This window comes from Ceratotherium simum, chromosome 28, assembly GCF_057802395.1.
Source record: "Ceratotherium simum simum isolate JZ-2026a chromosome 28, ASM5780239v1, whole genome shotgun sequence".
Taxonomy (NCBI): Eukaryota; Metazoa; Chordata; class Mammalia; order Perissodactyla; family Rhinocerotidae; genus Ceratotherium; species Ceratotherium simum.
In genome coordinates, this window is record NC_141927.1 from 17,576,370 (window position 1) to 17,602,925 (window position 26,556).

General features: G+C 38.3%; 1 protein-coding gene across 1 annotated transcript; it reads left to right on the forward strand.

The window, feature by feature from the left end:
- Positions 1-1,114: 1,114 nt before the first annotated feature.
- On the forward strand, positions 1,115-23,628 carry KLKB1 (kallikrein B1). Its single transcript, XM_014786282.2, has 14 exons — positions 1,115-1,172; positions 5,408-5,570; positions 6,934-7,040; positions 9,384-9,543; positions 9,996-10,105; positions 13,856-14,015; positions 14,761-14,870; positions 15,027-15,189; positions 15,289-15,401; positions 15,566-15,734; positions 19,587-19,762; positions 20,945-21,040; positions 22,798-22,937; positions 23,437-23,628. Exons 1-14 carry the CDS (start codon positions 1,115-1,117, stop codon positions 23,626-23,628), a joined length of 1,917 nt encoding a protein of 638 aa, XP_014641768.2.
- Positions 23,629-26,556: the final 2,928 nt, after the last annotated feature.

Genomic DNA, 26,556 nt, shown 5'->3' on the forward strand with positions numbered 1-26,556 from the left:
TACATCATAGTTTCTGAATTGGGTGGGAGGAGGACCTAAACATCAACCAACTCCCTTCCATACTTAAAATTTCCATGTTGCAAGATTCTTTGTCTGTGGTATAGGAGGGCATAGATACTATTGGACAGAAGATCCTTCTGGGGTAAGCTATCCATACCCCCACTTTATTCAGTTGTGCATCTTGGTGATTATAGTGGAAAAAGTCCAGTGAGATGAGATTTAATTTGCACGACCCCAAATAACTGGGAATATTATGAACCTTTAAAAAAATGGAAACCTGTGGATGAATTGTATGGCCCTAATGTGAAATAGTTAGTATGTTAAATAGCTGAACACAGGAATGGAATGTTCATAGACTATGTTGAGAGGACAAAAAGTTGAAACTGTTGGCAGAAAATCAAAGTCAATATCAGAGCCAAGCAAACAGTGCCTGTGGTGCCACATTAGGAAAGCTTGAAGATCGTCCATTTTTAAGTGGCAAGAGACTCTTCTGTCCAGAATCACGGAAGCAATTGTGCTTTCAGGTAGAGAATTTCTGTTATTCTGATTCCTTCCAAATAGCGTGTTTTTTTAAAAAATTAAGTATAGTTTTTACTTTATGAAGAAGGTATTAATTTATGTTCTAATTTCTTGCATATTTAGAGAGTGTGGAAAAAATTATGTTCTTACGTGTGGAAATATTTAAGCGTAATATATTTTAAAAGCAAAGAGAATATTAACTCATTTAAAAATTTAAAATGAGCTTCAATGGTTTCAAAGCTTTTTTTTTACTTAGGGATTCTGGACCGATGTCACTGCCATTATTTACGATAATTTTTTTTTGCTCAAATCTAGAGGTTTTACAGCTGTTTAATCCCTCTCAACCAATTACTGACAATACAGGTGGCTAATGAACAACAAACATAGTAACAGTCTAGAGGTCTCAATTTATAGCTGGTGCCAAGCCCCTGGGCACAAAATGTACAGAAAACCCTTGTTCTTTGAATTGGTAATTGTGTGCTTAGATTTGCAATTCAGACATTTACAAGAAAATCTCTATCATCTTAAATTAAAGTTCATGCTAAATATGATCTATAACCAGCAGAGTTATGCATGCAGTGCTTTCTCTTTTAGGATGATTTCCTTCAGGCAAGCAGCTTATTTCATTTGCTTGTTTGCTACAGTTTCCTGTGGTGAGTGGATTATCTACAAAACATAAAGTTAAGGGTGTGTGGAAGAGAGTTAAGCAAGGCATGCCACCCGTGGAGAAAGCTATTGAACATACAGCCTTGGGAAGGAGGCAGGATACACATCCTTTTAATGTTTGGAGGCAACAACCACTTCTCAGATGCATCGCCCTAGACACACCAGGGGGAAGACCCCAGAAATGAGAATGTCTTCAGGCATGTGTTACCAGAAACTTCTGTTTGGAAATGGCTCTGTACAAAGCAGATCCTGAAACAATCGGCGCTCCATTTTTATTATCAACATTAAAAAAAATATCAGCTTTATCTGAATATTCAAAAGAGTGCTAGGCATTTTATATCGTCTGGGTCTAACCCAAGTGTAGCAATAGGTACAAAGCATATATTTTTACTCTTTTAGGCCACTGGGAACCATTTCAGAAATAAAAATACCTGGTTTCAATTTAATTTGGAAGTCATCCATTTGAATAGTTCTAGTTTCAACAACAGGTTTTGATCGTATTTCTCTGTCTATCCATTCCATCAAATTTTCAGAGAATAAGGAGGATTCTGGACACTCTTTTTCGTTAATCATTGCAGAGTGGAGTTTTCTCCGTGTCACCGTTATGGGTGGCTTCCGAGTACATGTTGACTTAAGATGGCCACATCACAATGATTGTTTACTTACCTCTCAGATGTATGGCTAAGAGAAACACCTCTTGGGTAAGGGTTACATTGGTAAAGAGATACAATTTCTTCAGGAAGAAGCCTTTTTTTTTTTTCCCTAAACCACAACTCCCCTCCATCTGTCGTCTCATTCCTAATTGCTCTTCTGAGCCAGAATCATTACCATTTACAAATCCATTGAATGCTGAGAAGTAGAAGCCAGAGATGCTGTGGACCATGGCTACTTCAATTTTATTCTTTTGGCCAAAAAAAAATTTCATGATCACACTAGGAAAATTAGAGGTGCAAATAAGCAGAAAATGAGAAACTACATATTTTCTGTAGTCCTATAATACAGAAATGGCCATTGTTAAAAATCTTTTGTTTAGTCTTTCAGATATTTTTCTACACATATCTATGTACACAAGTAACAAAGATATTATTAATTATAGATACTTTTTTTATAACATGTTTCCCATTTAAAGCTACCTTTTCATGCAAATAAATATATATCATATTTTTTGGAGCTTAGTATTCTTCCCTATTCATGGTATTTTTGCATGCACATTCTTACACACATATTGAATTATTTCTGTGGAATAAAATTTTGGAAATAAAAATACTAGATATAAAGGTGTGAATATTTTTGAAGGTTTTATGACATACAACATGAAATTATCTTCCAAAAAGGTAATTTCCAAGTTGACTTTTTCCACTAGTAGATGAGAGTGATCATTTACCCCACCTAGGCCAACTCAATAGTCACTTATTATTTTGTAGCCTGGCGTATATTCACCTTTCTGGAAACAGTATCCTAATTTATTTCTGAGAAACAGCTGCCTCCCAGTTTTGGTCCATGTGGTTGTGACCCAGGCAGGCTTGAACCAGTAAGTAAGGCACACATCTTGCTGGCTGCATTGACCTCATCAGAGCCAAAGCCTTGCAATAAGACTTTTGCTTACACTTCTAGAAATAAGACTCTTTTATTGTTTTTTTTCAATTGAACTCGAACTATGACAGAATGCTGAGACCTGAGCTTCTGGCACTGTCTTTCCACTATGTGGAGCTTGAGAGAAAGGCAACCCCATGGAATAGAGCAAATGTATGAAGGAAAATTGTGTCTTGATGGGATCCGCTGAGCACTGTGTCCAGTTATTTCTGAAGCCAGATCCACCCCCGGCTCTTTGGCTTTGAACCAATACATTTCATTTGTATTCAAGTCACTTTGAACTAGGTTTTTTTTTGTTATTTGCAATGAAAATCAGTACATCGACACTGGTAACTTAGATAATTTTAAATTTTAACTTGCCTGTGTTTATGATTCTTAGCATTTTTCATATACTTATCAGTTGCTTCTATTTCTTTTGCAAATTACCTTTTCATATTCTTCGCCCAATTTTTAAAAATTAGATTCCTTTTCTTCTCTTTATTGATTATATGATCTTTTTAACAAGACTGAATAACTTGCCAAGGTCCATGGACATAAGGACTTGTGTGACATGATATAGCATATTTTATGTTATGAGATAACTTATGTCACAGTGTTTTCCATATACTCTAGAATACAATACAAACAAGCCTATCATCATCACCATCATCATCATCATTAGTACCAGCTTATGAGGTTAAGCAAGAACACCTATTAGAACTTTCTTTCCAGTCTGCTCCAAAGTTGCTGTATTTCTAGTTACGCCTCTCCTCGGCTGAATCACATGGCAGTTCATCAAGGCTCAGTTGCAGAATGGGAACTCCCAGGCTAGCCCCAGCCATTGTTTGTACCCATGTCTGTGAATTGAGGTGGGGGAGGATGGCTGCTTGATAATCACGAATCAGCCAAAAACACCGGTTGTCTAAAACACAAGCCACTTTGCAGCTAGCCTTGTCACCGGACCAGGTACTCAGTATGTTGTGTGTTTATGAAATGTAGGCCTGTGTACCTGGCAACTTGTATTCCCAGAAGCTTCCACCTGAAGAGGTCTCTGCTCTTTCCAAATATAAACCTTACCCAAGGGTTAGTCATCTTAGCCACACCTTTGAGAGAAGGACAAGCAATCTTGCTGGGCTGGGTCATCATAAGAGGGCTCAGGGCCAAAATCCCCAGAGGGGTGGAACAGTTCAGAGGAAGTTTTAATCATCAGGGCTTAATGAAATACACGTATCCAAGCTGCCCATTCTCTGAAAGGCAATACAAAAATAGGTATTATTAAAATTGGAGTGTGACTACTGCCCTAGGGCATGGATGAGGTTGCCATTGCAATATCCTGTGATTAACGGACAGTTGACCGAGTAAAGCGAATGTGTTATCTGAGTTGGAAAAGCTTATTAAGCAGACTTTGAAGTGAGTCTCTCAAGGTTAACTCAAATTCAGTATAACAGTAAAGGTAACACTTAACACTCTAATAATATGTAGGATGCTGGGTACTTTAGAGCTATGAACAATTCCAGATAGCAAATATGTAGTTCAGAATGTATCTTCAATTTGGTGTATGCATGCCTTTGCTTAAGCTGTCTGAAAAATGAGCTTGTAGAAATTGAGCAAATACTTGTTTCTCTGCACTCATTCCTAAAGTAATAAATACCAATAACTGTTAGTTTGCTTGAATTCAACTGAGATGAGGAACAACATTGCACACTAGAAAACGGAACAAGACGGGGAGTCAGAAGAGCTGGGTTTATGTTCCAGGACATTCACCAGCCATGTGGATCTTGGGCAAGTGTGTACTGCCATGAGACTGAGTTACCTAACTTCTTTCCTAAAAAAAAAAGTCAGATATATATAATAAAGACTGTCTCCAGATTCCCTTACAGAGCTGTTGTGAGAATCTGGTGGGGATGTTTGTTATGAAAGTGTTTTGAAAAATAGATCACACATCATTATTTTTAAGGCATGATATTTTCATTGCATGTTAGGCAACAGGGAGAAACCAAGCTAGGATTGCATTTTCTTTTTTTGTTGTTTTTTTGTTTTTTTCGTGAGGAAGATCAGCCCTGAGCTAACATCCACGCTAATCCTCCTCTTTTTTTTTTTTTTTTTTTTTGCTGAGGAAGACCGGCTCTGAGCTAACATCTATTGCCAATCCTCCTCCTTTTTTTTTTATTTCCCCAAAGCCCCAGTAGATAGTTGTATGTCATAGTTGCACATCCTTCTAGTTTCTGCATGTGGGACGCGGCCTCAGCATGGTTGGAGAAGTGGTGCGTCAGTGCATGCCTGGGATCTGAACCTGGGCCGTCAGCAGGGGAGCGTGAGGACTTAACCACTAAGCCACAGGGCCGGCCCTAGGATTTCATTTTCTTGGGGATAATTTGTGTGCAAATTATTGTATGATTTAATAAAAATCAACCAAGTTTTTTTTTTATATAGAAGTACCCATAAAATGACTTGAGCATCATACATTGTTCAAATAGTCACCTTAATATGTTTCATTCTGCCTGTATAATTAAGGTCTTGTCATAAAGATCTTTGGGTATTCCATGGAGGAAGTAAAAAGGTTCAGAACACAGATACTTTTCTGATAATGTAAATTATTATTTGCATTCCTCCCAAATCAATGTCTTTTTTTTCAATGATGACATCATAGGATGCCTGACTCAACTATATGAAAACACCTTCTTCAAAGGTGGGGATGTAACTGCTATTTTCACCCCGAGTGCCCAACACTGTCAGATGATGTGCACGTTCCATCCTAGGTGTTTGCTGTTCAGTTTTCTTCCTGCAAATTCAACCAATGATGCAAGCAAAAGGTAAAAGTTGATATTTTATTATTGGAGAAGCTAGTCATTTTTCAAAATGGAATCAGTTGTGTGCAAAAAAGTGTAGCATATCACAGGGTTATGTTTCTCAAATGGGGTTAAAGGACCAGCTTCATCAGAATCACCTGGAGTAGATCTTACATAAGCAGATTCTTAGGTGAAAGCCCAGACCTACTGAATGAAAGACTCTTGGGATTGGAAATCTGCATTTAAAAAATTTCTGCATTCACTTAAAGTAGTAGAAGATAGTCATTTTCTATCCAAGGCCTCAAGGAAAATGCTTGAAAATCATTGGGTTAAGAGATTGTCTCAAGAAAAGGTCTAAAAACAGGTGAATATTTCACCTGAACAAGGAAGCATAGTTGATGTCTGAATCATGATCACATTTGTGGGTAGCACAGTCCAAAGAAAATATAATAGAAGGCAAGCATTTTGTTGAGAATATAATTGAGTAAGATCCAGAGCTTATGATGCTGAGAGAGGGCAGGTCTGAATGGTGCCTACAGTTAGCCAATTTGAGCACCTATGATATGCGTGATGTGTGTGCACGTGTGTGTGCACTTGTGAATATAGACTATTAACTGGTAATTTGGAAAAGGAAGAGCATTGGAAAAATAATTGGCAATGAAAAATCTTAGTAGGTCATAGAGTTGCCTAAATACAGCCATAGTTTCATTTTCTTTAATTTTGATCAATATCCAGAATGAATGTTTCTTCATTGTTCCATTTCTATATCCACAATTCTTTTCTTTTATCTTCACTCTATTTGAATTTGAAAACTAGGAATTAGATAACCATCCCTTGATTCTACATGGTAAACTTGTACAGAAAACCCAGATTGTATGTGAGAGATGTCAACTTTTTAAGGAAAAAGGTGAGTTAGGTTCTAGAATCCTTGTGAATAATGAAATTACCATTGAGGTTGACATGAAAGACAGAAAGAAGTCTTCCATTAGGTGTGGACTAGAAGGAGTTAGTGAACGAGATGGACACCATATATAGATCCAACTCTCATGACTGATTTAATTTCATAAGTAAGTGAAAGTATTTATGAAAACAATCACCAAGTAGGAACATAATTTCCCCAAAAGTTTAGGAACACAGGAAAAATCACTAACTCTTTAATATGATTGACTTCCTGTACTTAAAAATGTGAATGTATAGGAAAACAATACTGAAAGACCGTTAGATATTATGGAATAGCCTCTAAGAATGTTCTTTCCGGCAAATGTCAGGGAAGCTGTATTATTTTCCTTATTCCCGCCTATATTTATTAGTGCATAAAAAATGCTAGATGTTTCCTCAATGTGTGTTTATTATTTCACTTCCTAAGTGAAGCTACTTTTAAAAACAGGTTTGGTTGCTTCATGAAAGACAGTGTTACGGGAACGCTGCCAAAAATGTCACGGAAAAATGCAATTTCTGGACATTCCTTGAAGCAATGTGGACATAAAATAAACGGTAAGATGTGGATTTCTTAGCTAAAGTTGAATGAATGAGGAGTCTACCTTAGAAAAGCTTCTGCTCAAACTCTGTACTGTCATGGACTTTTGGAAGGGAGCCCTCAGAAAGAACAGAGATGGGGCAATATTCTGGACATATCCTCTTGTTTTTATCAATCAACACTCACTTAAGGAGCCTTTATTATTTACGAGGGTAGCACTACAGGTAAGATTTGCAGAAAGTGAATACCCGTCTAAACAATAGTCTCCCCTTGATTCCAGATAAGAATCTTAAAGAGAACACAGAGAGTTCTCTCTTTCTGTTTCACTTGAAGGTGATTTGTACACCAGTGGTTCTCAAACAGGGGTGATTTTGTCCTTCCACCAGGGGGCACTTGTCAATGCCTGAGACATTTTTGGTTGTCACAACTTGGGGGGATGCTACTGGCATCGAGTGGATAGAGGTCAGAGATGCCACTAAATGTTCCACAAGGCACAGGGAAGCCCCCACAACAAAGATTTTCTAGTCCCATATGTCAGGAGTGCAGAGGTTAAGAAATCCTGTTAAACTCCCATACTGAAGGACTGGGCTTTGTAAATCTTGCGAAGAATAATACTTAAAAATATATGAGGATTAGGAGGCCAGGAAACTTTAATCCTGACACTTACTGCTATTAACGTCTTGAGAAACAATTTCCAACCCTATTCTAATAAATTTAAGGCAAATGAACTATTTCTCTAATGTGACTGATCTGAGAGTAAAAAGTACGGAAAAGATTCTCTCAATTGATGGGTTGGCAGAACCTTAAAATAACCATGTTATCACTATACATCATTGTTATTCTACCCTTACTATATACAGTTAATTTTGTAGGATCAAATTTCAGATGTTTTTAAAATTTTTCATCCTTTCCTGTCCCATTAACACCACTCCCTCAATACATACACACACTTCGTGCCTGCAGTTTGTATAGTAACCAGTCCTTGGTGATAAACAGGGGGACATGGCTTAGCCAATATGTAATTTACCTAGGAAGGAGTACATTTTCTATTTTATAAGATCAAATTTATATCTTAATAAAATTTAGTGTAAATCATTCAATTAAGCATTAATTTCAATTGTGGCATCATAGTAAAATTTAAAGAAAAAATAATATTGTGCCTTTCTCATTACACCTAGTTATTTTTTCCCCCAAAACTTAGTCTACTCACAGAGCTTGATTTAATGTTCTCTTCTAGCTCTCCCCAAATATCTTACATTAAAGTGAAATTAAAGTGAACTATTGCTTCCAGGCATGTAAAGTCTCTTAACTCAGGACCGATTTTGGTTTAAAACATTTAGGGGTAGGTTTATAGCTTTCAACTAACCATAAAGAAACGTTTTAGTTTGTAAGTATCCCAGCCCAACTCTTAGCCTGTTTCTTTTTCTCATGTGCAGCAGAATGGGAAAGAGATTCCATTTCTATAATCAGCAAATTCCTGTGAGCATGAACCACCATGAATAATCTACTGCCCTGCCCACCTCAATACATTGTTTTCCTACTAGTTTGCATATTTTCTGTAATTCTCACCATTAAATCTAGTTTTATGACTCCTTCAACCATACCTCTTAGGAGTGGAAAATTACATACAATAGATTATGGTTTATATTGCTGGTATCCTTAGCCAAGGGTCTAACTAACAAATTTGAGTCTTTAAGACAAAGAGCCTAACTCATTAATTTGGTTCATTGTCTGTTGAAAGAATTACCTATATTTTTTGTATATAAGACAAATTTCAATTGAAAGGATGCTTAGGTGGAATTTAACAGAATTCTAAAGCAAGAATGGAAATGGCTTCATCATGCATCTACAAGAACTCTCCACATTTTATGATAATGATTTGACACATAGATGTCAATGACGGGGCTTACAGATGCAAGTCACAATCAGACAGGAGTAGTTGAAAGTCGAGAAACAAGCAAAGAGATGAGAAGCTCCTTCACTCCACGCAAGAGGTCGAAGACACCTCCGTTTGTTTAATAATGCAAACCTCCGCACACGTCATCAGGGTCCTCGTTATTATTGCCTTGTTTATCTTCCATTGCTCGTTGATAATTTCAGTGTGAAATATTACCTGTATTGATGAAGTTTTGAAAGCACAGTAACCCCTTTTCCATGTTAGTCCCTAAGACATATTGGAATGTGTTTATTTCAAGCAGAGTTTGATAATTTAGTAATGTAATAAAAAATCTAAATCCCCTAATTAACAGGGAAATTGCCAAAAACAGAATATTACCCTTCAAAACTGCCCTGCTCAAACTGATGATGTACTTCTAGAAGGGAAACTGACTGAATTTGTCCCATGTGTTTTATTGGTACAGCTTGCCACCGAGACATTTACAAAGGAATTGATATGAGAGGTGACAATTTTAACCTATCTAAGGCTAATAGTGTTGAAGAATGCCAAAAACGCTGCACGAATAGCATTCACTGCCAATTTTTCACATACGCCACACAAGCATTTTCCAGTGCAGAGTACCAGTGAGTAAAATTTATAATGTTTGTTCTCTCTGATGGTAGTTTTAGGATTTAATTGTATTCTTCATAACCTCTTTTTTTTTTTTTTTTTTTTCAAATTGAAAACCAAACAGGACTTTTAGACCTAACAACCCTCCTTATTTACTTACTCAATTTTGGTATCGTTTTTCTGGAAGAGAATGGTTTCCATTTGGACCACAGATAGGCTGTGCTTGTAGAATGAGGGTTTAGTAAAATAATGTCCCCCACCCCGTTCTCACCCTAACCTTCCCTCTGCAGGGGGGAAAGATGTCTATTTGATTAATATACAAACCCCTAACCCACTCATTGTCAAAGTCATTGTTCTGATTGCTTTGTTTATTTTCCATTGACCGTGGATCATTTCAAAGCAAAATGGATGGCTGCATGCACCTTGCAGTTTAGAAAGCAAAGTAACCTCTTTTTTTCACATTCAGGAACAGCTGCCTATTAAAGCGGAGTCCAGGAGGAACACCCGCCACTATAAAGGTGCTGGCTAACGTGGCATCTGGATTCTCACTGAAGCCCTGTGCTCGCTCAGAAATTGGTAATTACATGGCTATTATTTCACTATGTGATTGTAATAGGCAGAATAAGAGTCCCCCAAAGCTGTTCACATCCTAATTTCTGAAACCTGTGAGCACGTTACCTTACACAGCAAAAGGGGCTTTGTAGATGTGACTAAGTTAAAGATTTTGAGATGGGAGATTATTCTGGATTATGTGGACGGGCCCAATATAGTCGCAAGGGTCCTTATAACAGAAAAAGGAAGACAGAAAGGTCAGAGTCAGAGAGAGAGAGAGAGAGAGAGATCTGAAGATGTTACACTGCTTTGAAGATGGAGAAAATGTCCATGAACAAAGAAATGCAGGTGGCTTGTAGAAACTGGAAAAGACGAGGAAACAGGTTCTCCTATAGAACTTCCCGAAGGAAAAAGCCCAGGCAACATCTTGATTTTAGCCCAGTAAGACCCATTTTGGACTTCTGATCTCCAGAACTGAGAGATAATAAATGTATGTTGTTTCAAGCCACTCAGTGTGTGATAATTATAATAGCAATAGGAAACTAGTACAGTGACATTGTAGAGAAAACTATAAGGTCATTTCTTGGTTGTGTCCATCATCTAGTGAAGTGACTCTACCACAACGAATCAATAAAATCCTGTAGTTTCAGACTTATAGGTAATTTCAGTTGAATTATCCAGAGAATTGCCATGACATTCCACCTTATTTAGTGTATCACCATGTTAATGATAAGATATTATTGAAACCAAATCACCAATAGCGCATTCTACACAGTATCGAGAGCTGACTCTGTGTCAAGCCCTGTATTGGGTGCTGGGCTAGGACCTCTCCATGGATGATAGGGAAGTTGGCAACAATGAATCTATTTTCCTATTTGTTTCCTCTTTCTCCCAGCACACCCCTTCCATGGTGCGTACCAGATTTACTGGTTCAAATTTACTGATTATTTAATTTTTAATATTCATATTTGGTTTTTTAAACATAATTTCTATCTCTTTATTCATATTCTGTGTTTGGTAAGACATTGTTTTCATACTTTTCTTTAGTTCTTTAGGCATGGTTTCCTTTAGTTCTTTGAACATATTTAAAATAGTCGACTTACAGTCTTTGTCTAGTAAAGCCAACATTAGTACTTCCTCAGCAACAGTTTATATTGACTACCTTTTTTTCTGTGTAAGGGCCATACTATCTTGTTTCTTTGATATGGCTTATAATTTTTTGTAAGAAAAAATTAGACCTTTTAGATAATAGTACGTGGCAACTCTGGAAATCAGATTCACTTCTTCCCCAGACTTTGCTCTTATTACTGTTTTTTGTTGTTGTTTGCAGTTTGTTTGGTGGCTTTCCTGAGCTAATTCTGTAAAATGTGTATTCTATGCTGTATGTGGCCACTGGTGTCTCTGCTTGGTTTTCTTAGCAGTTATGTTACTGAACCAAGTAGGCTCGCCTCCTGGTGAGTTAAATAAGCCTATATACACCAGTGGAAGTTATCTCACAAAGTAAAGTGTATTTGCAGCAAATAGGAGGCCATGAGGAATCATTTGCAAAGTTATGGTGTCCTCGAACAAAGGGAAGCAGGAACTTTTATTTCAGTTGGGGAATGAATATTCAAAAGGGAGATGCAGGTATGCGCTTGCACAGGCTCAGTTGGAGAACATGCTTCCACATAATGAGGCCTAAGCTCCTCCTGGAGAGATCTTTGCATTAAGAATAAGGGAAAGGTCATGGGCATAGCTCTCGTGGTGAGGCTTGGTCAGCTTCAGGATGGCTGGTGGTTACATCTCCTTAACATACAAAAGGAAAAGAAACAACTTGGAAAAACAGTTAATTGCTTCCAAACCCACCTTTGAGTTTCTCAGGCACCTAGTTGGTGACAGTTAGTTAGTGATTGGACAGAAATTTTCTTAATGCCTATAACCAGTAAGTCTCCCAGCCTTTGATAAGGGGCTTTCTGTGAGTGTTGGGGCATGCCTTCAATGCTTAGGCAAGCATTCAGCAACTTTGCCTTGACCTTCACTTTCTGCTGATGCAGAGCTCACAGAGCTCAGCATCAGCCAGCAGTGAGATTTTAGGGCTTTCTTAGATCTTTCATGGCCACGTACACAGCCCTGGTCACGCACACAGCCCTATACATGCACATGACCTTCTAGAGCCCAGGAATTCACAGATTTACACCCTCCCCCTTCCCCCACCATGGACATCTCTTTCTCCTGGTTTTCGTTTTAAGATTTTTATTGGTTTCCTGTTTCCTCATCTGTAATTGCTGCCTTAGGCAGCCACAATGTTACATAAATGCCACAATTTTTTTTTTTTCTTTGACAAATATTTCCAAGGAAAAGGCCAGTAACACTGAGGAAGCTCTGAGTCATGTCAAATAAACTCAATTCTTGTGAGTGGGATTTTCCTGAGAACTTCCAGACAGGTCAAATAAAGACAAGTCACTGGTATGGGGCTTAGAGTAGCTCCAACCCCATTCTGCCCCCTCCAGTGGCTGCTAGAGGTTTTCAGCACCGTTATGGGGCTGTTTTCAGGGCTTACGTGGAGCTGGGAGAGGGAGATGGGAATAGGCCAAGTTAAAACCCCACAAAACTCACTGTTCTTACTGAGATTCAGCTGTTTTTCTTGAATTAACACTTCCTGGACTGTAATAAACCTTTAGTTAATTTCTAGAGTTCTAAAAATGTTCATTTTGACCATTTTGCCAGTGCTCTCATTACTTTTGCAGAGGAAAGGATTTTCAGAGTTTCTGCCATTCCTACTAACATCCTGTAGTGCTTTTGATAAACAAAACAAAACAAACAAACTAGCTTTAAAAAAGAAAATGGGGGGCCAGCCCGGTGGCGTAGTAGTTCAGTTTGCTTGCTCTCCTTCAACGGCCCAGGGTTTGCAGTTTCAGATCCTGGGCACGGACCTGTGCACCACTCATCAAGCCATGCTGTGGCAGCATCCCACATATAAAATAGAGGAAGATGGGCACAGATGTTAGCTCAGGGCCAATCTTCCTCAGCAAAAAGAAAGAAAGAAAGAAAGAAAGAAGGAAGGAAGGAAGGAAGGAAGGAAGGAAGGAAGGAAGGAAGGAAGGAAGGAAGGAAGGAAGGAAGGAAGGAAGGAAGGAAGGAAGGAAGGAAGAAAGAAAGAAGGAAAGAAAGAAGGAAAGAAAGAAAGAAAGAAAGAAAGAAAGAAAGAAAGAAAGAAAGAAAGAAAGAAAGAAAGAAAGAAAGAAAGAAAGAAAGAAAGAAAATAGTCTTCAGAACAAGGTGGCCCCTGTCCTTTTGTCATCTGGACTGGTCAGACCATGACTGAAATGTGTTCAGTTCTATGTTCCACATTTTGAGTGAAGCAATGGTCACCTGGAACATTTCAAAAGATGATAACCAGCATGGTAAGATGTCTAGAAGCAATGGAAAAATAAAAATGTTTAAAGGAACAAGTTAAAGACATTTAATCTGAAGAGTCAGGATGATTATCTTATTGTTCTTTTTGAAGAGCTATCGTTGGGAAAGGCATTAGACTAATCTGTATGGTTTCGTAAGGCAGATCTAGGTAAGTGCTACCATGAAGAATAAAAGAAAAAAATTCCTAACACCTAGAGTGGTCCAGAAAAGAATTGGGTCTTGTCATGAGATAGCAAGCTCCTTATCACTATAAATGTCTAAGTAGAAGCTGAGCAACTTGTCAGGGATGTCCTTGAGGGGATGTAGTTGTAGGTTGGCATGGATGACCCATAAATTATGTCATTTACTGAGGAACAACTTCCCTCTGTGAGTTCACAGGTTGCCACATGGACATGTTCCAGCACCTCGCCTTTTCAGATGTGGATGTGGGCAGAGTTATCACTCCAGATGCTTTTGTGTGTCAAACCATTTGCACCTATAATCCCAACTGCCTCTTCTTTACGTTCTATACAAATGCATGGAATACAGAATCACAAAGGCGAGTACGCATGTGTAACATTTGCTGCTGCCTTGTCATCACTTTAGTTTTATCGTTTGAGTTTTTAAAAAGGTTTGTTCATTCCCCTCAAAATGCTTGAACCTGCAGTTTAAGTAGGTACTTTTCTGCCAGGTACAGATTAGTTAAGAGATTTGCAGACTTTTCTACCTACCTTCTCTTACTTAAACCTACTATTGAATCAATGAAACAACAGCCATGGAAAAGGAAGCATCTGATACCTTTCTTACAGATCTTAATGTTTTGTGTTAGCTTGAAGTATGAAGCACTCGCTGGCAGCACATCCTTTAAGCTCGTTGGTTCTAATTCCTCTGTTTCAGAAACTAGAGCCCTGTTTTTCCTGATCGAGGCTCTGGTTCGACCTCTTTACCCTCAGATAACCCACCCTTTCCTTTATAAGAAAGCTGCAGCTAAGAGAAGGGTATATAGTTACATAATAGCATCAGCAGCATAAATCCCCAGAATTTGTTCTTTTTTTTCCTCAGTTGGAACTTAACCATTCAGCTCTTTTCAGGTTATCTATGGCTACCAATTTTCTTCAGAGGGAGATGTGACTTGGTTTACATTTAATGTCTGTAATTTTTTAGAGTCCTGTAGTCTGATTTACTTCTGCATCTAATATACTTCTCAGAAGAATAAAATTTGCAGGATGCTTTTTTTGATATATGGTATTTTTGTATTTGCCTCTAATGCAGCTCTTTCTCTCTCTTCCTTTTTTTTTTAATAGAAATATCTGTTTCCTTAAAACTTCCCAAAGTGGGACACCGAGTTCCCCTACCCCTCGGAGAAACACCATATCTGGATATAGCCTTTTAACTTGCAAACAAACTTTGCCTGGTAATGTGATTCGAGAAGAGTATTACATAAAATATAAATTTTTTGATTTTCTAACAAGTCATAGTGATGAAATAATCATCAATGTACCAGAAACTTATGTGAATGTGGTTTATTTCTGTTTCATTTTATATTTTTTTATGTTTATAACTGGCACAGAGCCTTGCCATTCCAAAATTTACCCAGGAGTTGATTTCCAAGGGGAAGAATTGAATGTGACCTTCGTTAAAGGAGTGAATGTCTGCCAGGAGACATGTACAAAGACGATTCGCTGTCAGTTCTTCACATATTCTTTACTCCCAGAAGACTGTAGAGGAGAGAAGTTAGTGAAAATTTATTTTTCAGAGACAGTCAGCAAGACAATTTCATGAACTTTCCCCCTCTGTGAAGGTTTAATCTTTATACTGATGATTTTATCTAGGTGTAAGTGTTCGTTACGATTGTCTATGGATGGCTCCCCAACTAGGATTACGTATGGGACACGAGCGAGCTCTGGTTATTCTCTGAGGTTGTGTGAAAGTGAGGACAGCTCTGGTGAGTAAACCTCATTTTTCCAGAAACCTGTAAAAGGATGTCTGTGTTGTTCTGATAGCTTGCCTAGTCTTAGATAATGGAATTATATACTTTGTTTTCCTTGGATGAAGAGGACTGTGTTTCACCTCTAAGTCCAACCATTAATTTCGACACTCTCTTTTTAGTCTGCACAACAAAAACAAACCCACGCATTGTTGGAGGAATCAACTCTACTTGGGGAGAGTGGCCCTGGCAGGTCAGCCTTCAGGTGAAGCTGACAACTCAGAGCCACTTGTGTGGAGGGTCGATCATTGGGTCCCAGTGGGTTCTAACTGCTGCCCATTGCTTTGATGGGTAAGTTTTGGATGCGTCTTATCCGGGGTCTTATCTTGCCTTTTAGTTTTGAAGAATCTATAATCAATTTCTTGATCATCAAGTCAGTTTATTGACAGGTTGTTCTTTTTTAATAAAAGATATTTTAAAACAGGGACAGTATTCAAAATGTTGAACTAGGGCCTGAGCACTGAATGATCTGAACCATCAGAACAGAGTGTGGAGTGTTAGCAGGACTGATGTTCCCCCGGGGATATTACTTCTGCTTGAAAGAATAACCAAAAAATATTTCTACTTTATTGGGCCAACAGCATGTATGGCAGGGTTTTAAAGTTTTAAAACACTTAGACTTTGTAGTTAGACAGAACGGGGATTGAGTCAAAACTCTGCACTTATTAAAAGTAAGAATGACTGCTAGTGGGAGTGCAAACCAGGGCAGCCACTATGGAAAACAGTATGGAGAGTCCTCAAAAACTTAAGAATAGAACTACCATATGATCCAGCTATTCCACTGCTGGGTATTTATCCGAAGAATGTGAAAACACAATGCGTAAAGATACAGGCACCTCTATGTTCGTTGTGGCATTATTCACAATAGCCAAGACTTGGAAGCAACCTAGCTACCCATCAAGGGGCAAATGTATAAAGAAGATGTGGTATATATACACAATGGAATACTACTCAGCCATAAAAAGGGATGAAATCTGGCCATTTGTGACAAGGTGGATGGACCTTGAGAGTATTATGCTAAGTGAAATAAGTCAGATGGAGAAAGTTATATGATCTCACTCATAAATAGAAAATAACAACAACAAACAAACATATAGAGACAGAGATTAGATTGGTGATTTCCAGAGGGGAAGATGGGAGGGGAAGGGCAAAAGGGATGATTAGGCACATGTGTATGGTGATGGATTGTAATTAGTCTTTGGATGGTCAACATGATGAATAATCTACACAGAAATTGAAATATAATGATGTACACTTGAAATTTATATAACATTGTAAACCAATGTTACCTCAATTAAAAAAAATAAAGGTGTGAATGACCCTGGGCAATTTGTTAATCTCGCTTAGCTTTATTTTCCTATCTGTAAAATGTGAATCATCATAGTATCTAATTTGTAAGGTTATTGGAAGGATTAAGCGACATGGCTAAAATGCTGAGTACTATACCTGGAACGTAAAAATTACTCACAAAATATAAGCTATGATTAAATAAGAAATGTAAAAATGGACAAAGCCTATGAATAAGCAAAAGAGATACTAAGAGCCCTAAAATAAAAGATGCTTGATCTCTTTCAAAAAGTATTTTTGTTTTTGTAAAATTCCCCCTCTTTCCCTGTCTAAAAGGGCAGGGTCTGGGTTATTGTGTTCCGGGATTGAGGGTACTGCTTTCGAAATATCACAGAGGCTGTGGCACAATTGGGCAGAGCAAAGTTCCTCCATAGCTGCCACATGGCAGCCTGGGCCTCTGGTTAGAGGCTGTGCTGCACGTGGCATTGCTAAAGAGAAGGCTGTTGGTCTGGAAGGAAAGATTTTGTGAAGGGAAATAGCAGGTCCCCTTTTTACTATATGCACCCCAATTTGGAACCAAGAATTTTCATCTTTTTTTCCCCAGCATTATTGAGTTATAACTGACATATAACATTGTGTAAGTTTAAGGTGTACAATGTAATGATGTGATATACATATATATTATGAAATGATTACTGCAATACGGTTAGTTAACACATCCATCACCTCACATAGTTACGATTTTTGTGTGTGTGATGAGAACTTTTAAGATCTACTTTCTTAGCAACTTTCATATATACAATACAGTATTGTTAACTATAGTCACCATGCTTTAGATCACATCCCCAGGACTTACTCATCTTAACCGGAAGCTGGTACCCTTTGACCATCTTCACTTATTTCCCAGCCTCCCCTCCACCCCAGGGGACAACCACCAATCTGCTCTCTATTTCTCTGAGTTTGGTTTTTTAGATTCCACATATAAGTGAGATCATACGGTATTTGTGTTTCTCTGACTTATTTCACTTAGTGTAATGCCCTCACAGTGCATCCATGTTGTCAGAAATGTCAGGATTTCCTTTTTTTTTATGGCTGAATAATATTCCATTGTACACATATACCACAACTTCTTTATTCCAATCATCTGTCAATGGAAACAACCTAAGATTCCGTATCTTGGCTATTGTATAAAATGCTACTATGAACATGGGAGTGCAGATATCTCTTTGAGATAGTGATTTTGTTTTCTCCAGATATACACCCAGAAGTGGAATTGCTGGGTAATATGGTAGTTCTATTTTTAATTTTTTTTTTTTTTTTTTGGTGAGGAAGATTGGCCCTGAGTTAACATCTGTTGCCAATCTTCCTCTTTTTGCTTGAGGAAGATTCTCACTGAGCTAACATCTGTGCCAATCTTCCTCTATTTTATATGTGGGTCGCCGCCATAGCATGGCTTCATGAGTGGTGTGTAAGTCTGCGCCCAGGATCCAAACTCATGATCCCTGGGCTGCTGAAGCGGAGTGCGCAAACTCAACCACTATGCCACCAGGCTGGCCCCTATTTTTAATTTTTTGAGGAACCTCCATACTGTTTTCCATAGTGGCTGCACCAATTTACGTTAAGAATTTTCATTCTTGAAGGCTCAGTGTGGTGCGTTTATAAGAAGTGATATAGGGCCAGCCCCATGGCTTAGCGGTTAAGTGCGCGCACTCCGCTGCTGGCGGCCCGGGTTCGGATCCCAGGCACGCACCGACGCACTGCTTCTCCGGCCATGCTGAGGCCGCGTCCCACATAAAGCAACTAGAAGGATGTGAAACTATGATGTACAACTACCTACTGGGGCTTTGGGGGAAAATAAATAAAAATTATAAAAAAAAAAAAAAGAAGTGATATACATAGAAACACTGTAATTTAATTAAAAGAAAGCTACTTTGTACCTGATATCTCCATTATTTCCCCTAGAGTTTTGTTTGTGCACATCTGTCTAGCACCATTCACTTAATGATGATAAAAATTTCCAGATATTTACACAAAATAAGACTTTGCGTTAGCTCATAATTCTATACTTACTCTGTATATATTCATATTTTAAAGAGTTAATTTAAATTTTCATACTTCCTAAAATATAGATGTATTTTATTTTATTTTATTTTTAAATGTATTCCCTCTTTTTTTTTTTTTAAGATTTTATTTATTTATTTATTTATTTATTTTCCCCCCAAAGCCCCAGCAGATAGTTGTATGTCATAGCTGCACATCCTTCTAGTTGCTGTAGGTGGGACGCGGCCTCAGCATGGCCGGAGAAGCGGTGCGTCGGTGCGCGCCCGGGATCCGAACCCCGGGCAGCCAGTAGCGGAGCACGCGCACTTAACCGCTAAGCCATGGGGCCGATATAGGTGTATTTTAAATAACACTGAAGTCCCCGTAATTTGCCCTATTAGACGGGCTTGTGTAAAATCAGTCTGACTTCTTGACAGTTCTGAATTTCATGGAAGCAATTGCTTTCAGGCTTGGTGAAGTGAGCAAGGTTTTCCCGTGATAAACTACTAGAGTCTCTCCCGAACACCGTCTCTCTCAGAATGGGACAGCAACATTCTTGTATTTTTACTTACAGTAAACATTACATAATTATATAAATGTACATTTTTCAATGTTTTTAACTAAATCTTCAAAAATTCGGTACTGCTGCTGTTGGTGATGACGAATTGCCAGAAGGAGAAATTAGGTCAGAAAAAATATGTCATATGTAGTATTTTCTTCCCAGTTCTTTTTTGAAAGGTAGAGTGAAAGGAAAAAGGACCAATATCAAAGGCCAGACTTTCTGGTTTCAAATAGATGTTTATTTTGCCCTCCTAGGCTTTCCATGTCAAGTGTTTGGCGAGTTTATGGTGGCATTTTACATCTGTCAGAGATAACAAAAGAAACGCCTTTCTCACAAATAAAAGAGATTATTATTCACCCAAATTATAAAATCTCAGAAGTTAATCATGACATTGCCTTAATAAAACTTGAGGCTCCTCTGAATTATACTGGTACGTAGCATATTTAAGAAGAAGCTTTATAGCTGAATTGTATTGGTTTAATTTTCACATCAATTTGAATGAAAGGGCAGAATCTGGAGAGATTGTCTTTAGTTTCTGGTTGGTGGAGTGGGGGTAAAGGTGAAAATTGCCAGGGGAGATAAAACCTGTGACTTGACATAAAATCTCTTTTACTTAAGGGGCAAGAAATGTTAATTAGTTAATACAAGTGCTTATACATTATTGAATAGACATAGGAAATGTCTGTGCCATCTGGAAAGCATGGCTTCTTTTGACAAGAGAAGCAGAATTACCATTGCTTTGGGCATTGGCATCCTGTCATGCACCGTGTAACAACATTTCAGTCAATGAAGGACTGCATATACCATGGTGGTCCCATAAGATTAGTACCATAAAGCCTAAGTGTGTAGTAGGCTATACCATCTAGGTTTGTGAACATACACTCTATGATGTTCACACAATGATGAAATCACCTAACGATGCATTTTTCAGAACGTATCCCCGTTGTTAAGTGACACATGACTGTGTTAAAAATATATGAGGTCAACTGGGGCCACGTATTAATTTCCAGGTGTAACTTGAGTAGGGAAGAGACTGATCAGAAGGAAGATCTTGGAAGACAGCAGCAGTGGAGTTAGAGGTGTCACCTTTGGAAGTACAATGCTGAACAGTTGCTGAATGCCCGCCGTGTCCATTAATAATTCTGTGACCTCATGCATGTTCCTTTCACTTCTTTGCACCTCTAATTTTCTCATCTGTAAAATGGGCATGATAATTATCCCATTAGTTTCTTATAATAATTAAGTCGGTTAATAAGTTAAAGCACTTAAAATGGTGCCTGAAACAGTGTAGACACTCTGTTATTACTATTAAGGGTATCACAGACAGAATAAGACATAAGAATGCTTCTAAATGCTTTGACACTAAATTTGGGCTCTGAGTTTTAAAATTTAATCCAGAAAATTTAACACCAAAAATATCATGTGAAAATGACTCTGATGGTGAGGAATTTTCTTGAATCATTGACCTCAGAAGTTGAGTAGAACGCAAAAGGGTTATTCGTCTTGGTGCTATTGTATAGAAAGAGAAGACGGGAGAAGGAAAGCATGGATTTTTAAGGTCAAGTTCCACACCTTTATCTAACCAAACTCGAATTTAAAACTTATCTTTCAGAATTCCAAAAACCAATCTGCCTACCTTTCAAAGATGACACAAATACCATTTACACCCACTGTTGGGTAACCGGATGGGGCTTCACAAAGGAAAAAGGTAGACCATGACATTTTAAATGTTCCTACAGCAAGTCTTATAGGTTAAAGTACATGGAAAGGATCAGTTTAATGGGCCTCTATCTAAAATTATATCCAAACTCATGATCTTTCCAATCTATTCATTGTCACATATTTTATTCAGTGATTCTTGATAAGACGTACTTTTGCTTGGGCTTTGAAAAATTTATAACGTAAATTTTTAAGCATCTTACTTTATAATAAAGATCATTCATTTGACTTCACATATAGGATTGGTCCCGTATAGGGCTAACAAGCCCACTGAAGCCCATCGTGTCCTCAGTGTTAATAGTGTTCCCATCTCTCAATGCCATTGTTCTCCCTTGATATTAACGACCAGCGGTGCAGGCAGCCATACCATCTCTCTTTATGGCAGGCTTTTAATAATTTTTTTTCATGTATCCTTCCTGCATGAAAAAAAAATTATTAAAAATCCGATAAAGCCTGTGAACCACTTCTCTAATGATGCTTTTACATGCTTAAATAAAACGCCTAGAATTATAAAGGAAACCAAAGAAATTGCAATACAGTTATCAAAATACTTTTAAAAAGGTGTGATATAGTAATACACATGCTTTTTATTAATGCATTAAATAGCAAGTTGTTCTCATGACTACCATAATGTTGAAATTCTGGTGAGCACAAATGATATTTTCAGTGATCTACCACAACTGTAATGTGATAGGGAAATATCTATGACTTATATTGATGGCAAAGTCACAGGTACTGCTAACCCTCCTGTGTTTTGTGCCTACATTCACAATTAAGGGAAGTGTTAGACTTCAGTCGGAGGTTGGTGAAAATAAAAATGTGGTTTTTTTTTCGTATCCAAGGAAATAATGTGAATTATTTCTATGTGAGTTATTTATATAGAAATAATGGGAATTATTTATATGGACCCCAGGTTAAGAACCCCTCCTTATGTACACTTGGGGTATTTCAATTGCCCTTGAGATTTTTAGGAAACAGACCATTCTTTCCAAAATTATGTTCCTGATAGACAAAATAAGGAATAATATTTGCATTATTCTTTACAAAAGGAGGGAGCTTGCCACACTCTCTCCATCTTTCCTGATGCACTCCTTTATTCAACTAATTCAAAATTTTCAAATTTTGGTCTAGTACCTTGAGGCAGGAAGAAATTAAAAGTAACCTTTAACCAAACAAAAAAAGCTCCCAACATCTATCCAAGGGGAGCCTGGGCACCGGTGGAAGTTAAACTATTTGTAAATAAATTGTTCTTCATGGAAAATACTCACTTGCATATATTCGAAGGACAAAATACTCCTCTGTTGCCAGAGGTTTGTTTTTTTTTTTACCCCCAAATCATATATTTTAAAATTATCATTTTGAATATATAAAACAAAAGCTGAAAGGTAAGAACTTCCAAGCCTTTGGGTTGTAGGCAATAAGAGGGATTTTCTGAGAGACTTCTATTGAGATGAGAGGATGGTAGAGAATATGGAAGCAAAGTCTCTGGTCGGCTCTGGAGGGCTGGGGTTATCCTAACACTGCATCAGAGGCCAATACAGAGTGCTCTCGCTCTGTCTCTCTCTCTCTCTGTCTCTCTCTGTCTCTCTCTGTGTCTGTATCTCTACCTTCTCACCGTTACTGTTTTGATCCGGAGAAATTACCTTATTGAAAAGTTCGTCATTCTGATTTGCTTTAAGACTTTAGTCTTATGTCCATATTTATTGTATTTCCTATTTCTGAAGTTGTATATTGGTTACCTCGTAGGTGAAATCCAAAATACCCTACAAAAGGTAAATATTCCTTTGGTAACAAATGAAGAATGCCAGGAAAGACTTAGAGATCATGAAATAACCAATCAGATGATCTGTGCTGGCCATAAAGAGGGAGGAAAAGACGCCTGCAAGGTAATGCCTTCAATTATGAAAAAACACACAATGGGCTACTTGAGAAAACCAATTTCAAAATATATTCTCCATTGTGTATTTCAGTATAGTTTTTAAAATAATTTAGAGCCAAATGATCTGATAATTTTCTAAGTAATCTTTAACAAACTGAATATATATATACACATATGTCATAATCTGTGCAGGGGCATGCTATATTTGAGAGGGGACAATTGTACATACAATAATTGTACTAAAATATAAGAGCGATAGGTTTATTTGACATTGAGATGACGATGTCAAAATTTTTTTGTTGGAATCAACAGAAAATGCAACCATACACCATTGAATTAAATCGTTTTCACCACATCCAACAACTAATTAGACACGAGATACCTAAAGAGCCATAAGAAATTATATGTGCATGGTGTGTGTGGTGTGTGTAGTGTGACTATAGGATTTTAAAGGCACGTCTGTCATAACTTTCTATCATTTTATTTTTCCACCCACTGCGACACAGGGAGATTCAGGTGGTCCTTTAGTTTGTAAACACAAGGGAACATGGCACTTGGTGGGCATCACCAGTTGGGGAGAAGGCTGTGCCCGCAGGGAACAACCAGGTGTCTACACCAGAGTTGCTGAGTACATAGACTGGATTTTAGAGAACACACAGCACCAAGATGGACAGTCTTTAATGAAGTCACGAGCATGAAGAAGCTTTTTAGAGGCACAGAAGAGCCCAGTTTGTAGCATAAGTTTTGCAATGTGGGTTCAATTCAAATACTGAGCCTTGGGGTCCTCGTCTGCAAAAATGTGGAGAGTGGACTCTACCTCGCGTCCTTGTCATAAGGCTAGAGTGAGATAATGCATACAGAGCTGCTGAGGGCAACGTCTTGCAGAGGCATGCTGTGAGCCTTCAGTAATAATGCTAATAATGGGCGATAACAACTGAAGATCTCCACAATTGTTTGTTGTGAAATAAAGAGTGTGATTAAAAGATGTTTTCTTCTGATTGTGAAACAGAACCCAGAAGATATCTGACTCCAGATCCTAGCACAGTGCATGGGATCATTCTAATCCTACCGCTTCCTCTGGAACTCACTGTATCTCAGAGATAATAATTTCTTCTGTGTGCCTTACCTGCATGGTCATTAAAGCCTACTGCTGCCAGCCTCGCTTGGGGTGAAGAGCCAATAAGCTTGGGTTTTGTTCTGTCAAGTGGAAGGGAAGACACCTATGTAATATTCACATTTCCAAGAAAGAGATGGGTTATCTGAACCTGGGTGAATAGTAGTGTACCTTTTCATTTTGGTCTCCCACCTTGGTTACCCTGACATTAGTGCAGGGCTCCAAGCTGGCCGTGTGGTTGTCTGGTTGTGGCTCATCGCACAGCCTTCTTGGAGGGCAAGGAATCTGCGTTGCTGGGGCTTCAATGCATGTTTGTTTCTGCAATAATAATTCAAGAAGCATTATTAGGTATAAAGTATTTCATAAAATTCAGTCTTGTAAATTTATGGTAGTAGGAAGTAGCCCTGAAGTGGATGATATAAATCCTTATATGACACAAATTTCAAACTTGACAGTGATTATCACAACTGATATCTGCTGGTTGGATTCGGTTCAGTTAAGCTGACTTAACATTTACACAGAAGTGACCATTTACAAAATATTGTGTAAATTAAGTAGAAAAATAGGACAGTGAAGTTTCTAAGAAAGACTGAGTTTTTCCTTCCATGCTAAAGACACACTGAGTGGCAGAATGTGCTAAAGATGGAGGGAATTGAAGGAAGACTGGTAGGTCTGGGTTATTCACAAACCATCCAACAGGAAAGAGAAGAGTTAAGAGTTTACTCCAGAAGTAAATTCTCCAGATTTTGTAAAATCTGACTGGATTCCATGAAATGATTAACAATAAACACAATTTCAACTTTTACTTTTGCGTGCAATAAAGATATTGGTCTTTGTTCTTGTGTGAGTGTTGTTTTATATTTAAAAGGGAGAAAAATGGTTTGCAATGAAAATCCTTTATCTCTAGCTTTTAGTGTTGTAATTTTAAAGGGTGTTTGAACAGGACTTTGGAGTGTTTTCAGGCTTTCGTTGGTTAGGAAATGACCTTGTTTGGGCAAAACTGAGACAAGAGTTTTGAAATGTGGAATTCCCCTGGGGTATAAATGGTCACTTTAAAGTTGCCAACTAGAACTAGTGGTACTGGAATTGTCTCTTTGTTTTTTATTTATTTTTTGCTAGGAAGGATTTGCTGAGCTAACATCTGTTGCCAATCTTCCTCTTTTTTTTTTTCCCTCCCCAAAGCCCTAGTACATAGTTGTATATCCTAGTTGTAGGTCCTTCTAGTTCTTCTAGGTGAGCCACCGCCACAGCACAGCTACTGACGTGACCAGAACCGAACCCGGGCCACTAAAGTGTAATGCACTGAACTTTAACCACTACGCCATCAGGGCTGGCTCTGAAATGGTCTTTTTATGACTCTCCATGTCTTCAAGTACAGGGGTGAACCGAGGTGCCCTTCATACAGGAAGAGCCTCATGGGACCGGGGGGTGTGTAACAGGCTAAGAAGGAAAGAGGTTTGAATGACTTTGCCCTCCCAAGGAAGAGGCAGGAGTCTCTGGGAGTGGCATCCAAGAGAGGGTGGTCGCAGCACCAAGCCTGGAAGCTATCACTGCTGTTCCCTATGACCTCAGCAAATGTCCATGTGGAATACACAACACACGTACACATCTGATAAAGGTTAGCCAAGGGCTCCAACATCTGTCTCATTCCTCACCAAGGTGTGAGAAACCCCTAATTTAAATTAAACTTCTTATTTTAATTATTATTTATCTCTTTCTGCTCACTAAACAGTGAGCCACTTTGAAGGAGGCTCTCTTTTATGCGTATGGCATGTAAATGGGCATTCAGCAAATGTCTAATGAATGAATACATCGTTATTCTAAAGATGGGGCAATGGAGTCTCAAAGAGGTAAAAAAGATTAGCTCAAGGTCACTGGCAAATACAGAGCCAGAATTAAGCTTTGCATTCATGTCCCAGATTATGGCCTATATCATGTTGCCTCATACTATGAGAAGGAGAAAAGATGACAGGAACATTTATAACCATCATTTGTTATTTTCATTATTGTCTAAGGCAGCAGTTCTCAACTGAAGACAATTTTACCCTCCACTCACACCCAAGGGGCATTTCACAACGTCTGGAGACATTTTTGGTCGTCACACTTGGGTGAGGGAGTGCTACCAGCATCTAGTGGGGAGAGGCCAGGGATGTTGCTAAACAGCCTACAGTGCATGGGACAGCCCCCCACAACAAAGAATTATCTGGCCCAAATAATAATTCCAGGGTTCAGAGACCCTTATCTAAGGTTAGTATTAAAACCTTATAATGAAAAGGGACACATTTCAGGAACAGCAAGACAGGGGTTGTAGGACGTGGGAGGCTGTGCCCTTTTTCAAAGCAGGCCTTGATGAGAGAGAAGTTTCCAAGAGAAAGTTGACTGTGGCTGTGACTAAGAAGGGAGTCTCCACCAACAGTATGCATGGGTGGTTTTTTAGGTCACCAATGCTCCTAATTTCTGGTTTGCACTTGCGTCTCTATAGACTAAGTTCTGGATTCTTCCTGAGATTTTG